At 55.3% G+C, this 5,000-nt stretch overlaps 2 protein-coding genes across 2 annotated transcripts in view; both read left to right on the top strand.

Annotated features, from left to right (window-relative positions):
- The window catches only part of PTSG_09068 (uncharacterized protein), a 1,923-nt gene extending 714 nt beyond the window's left edge, over nt 1-1,209 (top strand). The window contains exons 2-3 of the mRNA XM_004989810.1: nt 1-251; nt 748-1,209. The exon at nt 1-251 is cut by the window's left edge and continues 271 nt beyond it. Of these exons, the coding sequence (XP_004989867.1) occupies nt 1-251; nt 748-882 (386 nt within the window). The 3' untranslated portion in view covers nt 883-1,209. The remainder of the gene's footprint in view (nt 252-747) is intronic.
- Nucleotides 1,210-1,341: 132 nt separating this feature from the next.
- PTSG_09067 (uncharacterized protein) overlaps nt 1,342-5,000 on the top strand; it is a gene marked incomplete at its 3' end in the record, with an annotated part of 8,010 nt that continues 4,351 nt past the window's right edge. Inside the window, exons 1-7 of the mRNA XM_004989809.1 lie at nt 1,342-1,549; nt 1,721-1,784; nt 1,932-2,086; nt 2,262-3,725; nt 3,965-4,099; nt 4,316-4,394; nt 4,672-4,842. Of these exons, the coding sequence (XP_004989866.1) occupies nt 1,358-1,549; nt 1,721-1,784; nt 1,932-2,086; nt 2,262-3,725; nt 3,965-4,099; nt 4,316-4,394; nt 4,672-4,842 (2,260 nt within the window). The 5' untranslated portion in view covers nt 1,342-1,357. The remainder of the gene's footprint in view (nt 1,550-1,720; nt 1,785-1,931; nt 2,087-2,261; nt 3,726-3,964; nt 4,100-4,315; nt 4,395-4,671; nt 4,843-5,000) is intronic.

Here is a 5,000-nt window from a genome sequence, read left to right as displayed (position 1 = left end):
CATCGTGGTTTGGCCAGCTGCATCAGATCTCGCAGCCGTATCGGGACGCCGTCACCAGCTGCAACTCCATTGAGGAACTCATCTCCAACATCAAATTCAACGCCATGGACGGAGACATGCGTGCGACCGCGCACTCCTGCTACAAGCTCAGCAAGGCCTGCCTCATCCGCGCCACCGGCTTTGCTGCCCAAGACCCAGACCTTGTGCAGCGCAACATCAAGGTCTTTGCCGTCTGTCCCGGCTGGGTTCGAGTAAGTTGCATGGGTACGGCGTGTGTGTGTGCGCGCGCGTATGTGTGTGCGTGTGTGCATGTGAGTATGCGTGTGCGTGTGTGCATGTGAGTATGCGTGAGAGAGTGTGAGAAGTGTGTGTGTGTGTGTGTGTGTGTGTGTGTGTGTGTGTGTGTGTGTGTGTGTGTGTGTGTGTGTGTGTACAAGTTGTATGTGTACATGATTGTCTGATTGTGTTTGAGAGGCGCCATCATACTGTACCTGAGTAATGTGTGTTTGGATACCGTCACATCCTTACCACAGGGCCAGCAGGCACTTTGCAAACACTGTTCTGTGGAATCATGCCACATCCCACTGCCCTAACCTTTCTTTCTTGCCCGCATGCATGAACACAAGAGAACGTTGCCCGTTCCCTTTTTCCCCCCTTCGTCTCACGGAAACTACACATACACACACACAACGCAAACTCAACGCAAACACAACCACACACACACAACATTCATTTATCCTTTGCCAGACGCAGATGGGCGGGCCAAGCGCCACCCGCTCCGTTCCAGAAGGCGCCGCCTCTGTCTTGGCGCTCGTTGATCCAAAGGAAGAGCACGTGTCTGGCGGCTTCTACCGCGATGGCAAGCCCATGAGCATCGACTGACACCGACACGCCTGCGCGTCGCTCCACCTTTGCACATCACGAACACCCGCGTCCACGCGATGCAACACACAACCGTTACCGTACTTGCTTGCGAACTGCTTGATTGCTTGCCTGCATGCATCCTTTCCTCCTCAGCCTCCACTCGATGTTGCAGTGATTTCGGACTTGAAAGAGGCCTCTCACCTCAAGCAACATTCTTCGTTGTTTACTTGTTGTTCTGAGGTTGCCCTCTCGTCTCGTCTTGTTAGCCATGCTCTGCCCCATCTGTCTTCCTGTCTTCCTGTCGCGTCGCGTGTGCTCCTTGTAGGCCCGCCCAGTGAAAGAGAAGAGAAGACGACGAAGGAGAGACAAACAGAACGAAGAGGGGGGAAGAGGGAAGGAGGGAAACCGAAGATCCTGTCCTCCCAACTGTCCTTCCCGTGCGTTGTATTGGCCTACAAATAGGCCAAATTCACAACCCACAAAACGCAAAAAGATGGAAGGAGGTGGAGGTGGTGCGGAAAGGCTGGTTGAAGAGCAGCAGCAGCAGCATGATGTCATGGAGGAGAGTGGGGATGAGCGGAACGACGAGCAACATGTGGTTGATGAGAACCATGGCGGCGGCCAAGAGGACGATGGGGAGGAGGAGATTGACGATGCAGACGTCGCCACGTTCGGATACGACCAGGTATTGTCCCGCGGGTGATTTTGTTGTGAAGTCATCGTGTTGTTGTTGTTGTTGTTGTCGTCCTTTGCTATAGTTTGTCACCTTCAAACCTATCATTCACACACACACACACACACACACACACACACACACACACACACACACACACACACACACACACACATATTGCAGGCACCGCCGTCCATGATCCCGCTCTTCTCCTCCATATTCACTACGTTTGCCAACTTTGCCAAAGGTATGCCGACACGAATCGTAAAGGTGACAGCTCACTCCAACAGCTGTCCAATCTTCCTCTTCCACAACACAAATATGTATGCGCGCACGCAATACACGCATGCTCAATTATGCTTCTACATGCTGTGACACCTGTGTCTGCCTTCAGGTTGGCTTCGCCAGACGCCACACACACAGTCACCACACAACAACGGCAGCCCAACCGCAATGCAACCACAACGACAGGACCCACCACATGACGATGCGCCTGTGCCGGCACTGCTTGGCAGCTTTGCCAACTTTCTTCAGGACTGCTCCACCTCGGTGTGTGTGTGTGTGTGTGTGTGTGTGTGTGTGTGTGTGTGTGTGTGTGTGTGTGTCGTGAGTATGTGTCGTGATCCGTCATTGCACTGCATTTGCCATTTCTGACGCTCTTAACCACAGCACGAGCTCACGTGGACTGCATGCTCTCCCTCGCTGCTCGGTGCGCCACCAACAGCTGCCGGCCTCTCCCGTGCGGGATCGAACACCAGTGTTGGGTTCGCCAACGCTGCTTGATATGCGTGAGCACACCGACGCTGCACACGACAACCAACAGCCAGTTCCCCTCACCACTGCTGCCGCAAGCACTCTGAGAACCCCAGCAGCATCAACAACAGCTGGGGCGGCGGTGCAAGAAGGGGACGATGTCGTGGGAGCAACGAAAGGCTTTGGATGCAACGCAGACGCGCCGCCGATTGAAGAGGAAGTGGAGGGCGATCGTTTCAGCGATGCACACGCGTCAGTTCCTGAGGACAACAGTGACCCCGACGACGACGACGATGACGATGACGATGATGATGATGATGATGATGATGATGATGATGATGATGATGATGATGATGATGATGATGATGATGATGATGATGATGATGATGATGATGGTGGTGGTGGTGGTGGTGGTAGTGACAATGGTGGTGGTGACGAGGGAGTGCAGGGTGACAGCCTGAGGAAACGCGTACAACGCGGCCATGACAGAGCTGGAGTCGGTCGCGGTGAAGCGCACAGTGATGACGATGATGACGATGATGACGATGATGACGATGACGACAACGATGGCGGCGAGACTGGTGATGGCATCAACAGTGACGATGACGATGACGATGATGATGAAGACGGTGATGAAGACGGTGATCCCACGTTCATCTACGATTCGCTCCCGCCGTCACTGCAGCTGCCGCTGGCGCAGGTTGCTGCAAGCGTTGCCAACCTGGTCAGGCAGGCGGCGCCCTCTGTGCCGCTGTCACCGCGCACACGCCGGGCGAGCGAGAGGTTTCACTTGCAGTGGCAGCGTGTGCTGGAGCAACAGCAGCAACAGCAGAGACAACAGCAGAGACAACAGCAGAGACAACAGCGGCGGCAGCAGCGGCGGCGGCGGCGGCGGCGGCGGCAGTTGGGTCCGAGACGCAGGCGCGGCCGAGGTGTCACGGATGGGGTTGCAAGTGACAGTGACGATGACGATGCAGCGTTGCATGCGGAGGACTGGGAGCCCCTGCCAGAAGAACAAGTTCAAGACAATGACGGTGGTGATGATGGTGATGGTGATGATGATGGCATCAATGGAGAAGAGGAAGAAGAGGGAAGAACACGGGCGCGCGCAGACAACGCTGGCCCTCACGGTGACCATGACGATGACAATCGTAGCGATCATGATGATGGTGGTGGTGTACAGAGGTCACGCATATCCAACGGTGAAGAAAATGATGATGATGATGATGATGATGATGATGATGACGGTGGTGCGGATGATGACGACGACGACAACAACACGTTCATCTACGACTCACTGCCACCGCAGTTCCTGCCTGCGCTCACGTCGTTCCGACAGCAGCTCACGCGCGTGCCGGCACCCGAGCTCGACATTCGTGCACTGCAGGACGCGTCGCACCGTCTGGCCGGCATGGTTGATGCCGCAGGCACACGGGTTCGTCGAATGAACAGCGATGGTCGCGGTGGTGGGTGATGGTGGTGGGTGATGATGGTGGGTGATGACGATGGGTGATGATGGTGGGTGATGGTGTGCTTGTGTCTCCAGTGCATCTCCATGCGCACATGCACGCACTCACGTAACCGCATATAAGTACCCGCACAAGCACGTGTCTCACACACTCACCTTTCTTCCCCTCTTCCCATGTCACCATCACCTTCATCTTTTTCCAACAGGCCCGCACGGCTGCGCGCGCTGCTCGTGCAACTGTGGACCAAGCGCGTTTAGATCTCATTGCCGCCGCCTCCAAAAACGTCGAACGCGCCGTCCAGCGTTTTGAGCGCGCACGAACCGCTTACGCCCAGCGCCACGTATGTGCTGTGCTACTTGTGTGCTGTGCGTTTCGCGTGGTGTAGCGTGCGTTTGACACACTGCTCCTTGTATACATGCGCTTTCACTGTGTCTGTGTTTGTGTGCGTGTTGCATGCATCATGTGAATGCTCAGTTCCCACATCATCCATGTCTCTACTTGCCTCAACACCCCTTCACCCCGCCCCCCTCACCACCACCACCACTATCGTCGCCAGATGCCACGTGAGGCGCAGCCTGTTCCCGAGCTCAAGACAATTGTCGCCCAGCAGGTCACCGCATACAGCTCAGAATACGGTGCGTGGAGGGAAAGGGGGAGGAGAAGGAGGCGTTCTGCACTACATAGTGTGTGTGCGTGTGCGCGCGTGCGTGTGTGTGTGTGTATGTGTGTGTATGCATGCGCGCTATGAGTGTAATGTCACCATGTCTTTTCTTGTACACCTTTGTCTCATCACACCCGCTCCCCTTGCCCTGCCTGTTTTTTTTTTTTTTTTTTTTTTTTTTTTTGTCTTGCCTCACATATCCACGCTTTCGACATCTATCCACCCCCTCCTCTCTGCTCCTGTGTCTGCAGGCATCAATGGGTACTGCGCATCCAACCTGACAGGGCCGCGACGTATCTATCCAAGATACGGCGATTATTCGCACGCAATGGTCCTGCGGACCTATGGGCCGTGGTGGCTGGAGGCACCAGGGGCACCGCCCCCAATCGCAGACAAGCAGCGCCGCATCTTCAGATCTCTAAGTGCGCCACGACCCCGTGTTTCGTGTGCGCGCGCGTGTGTGCATGTATTTGTGTGCATAGTGTGTGTGTTGTGTGTGTGCATGTATTTGTGTGCATAGTGTGTGTGTGTGTGTGTGTGTGTGTGTGTGTGTGTGTGTGTGTGTGTGTGTGTGTGTGTG

Source organism: Salpingoeca rosetta (assembly GCF_000188695.1).
Source record: "Salpingoeca rosetta unplaced genomic scaffold supercont1.27, whole genome shotgun sequence".
In the NCBI taxonomy this organism is placed as follows: Eukaryota; class Choanoflagellata; order Craspedida; family Salpingoecidae; genus Salpingoeca; species Salpingoeca rosetta.
Note: the sequence above shows the minus strand (reverse complement) of the source record. Positions and strands in the feature narration are given on the sequence as shown.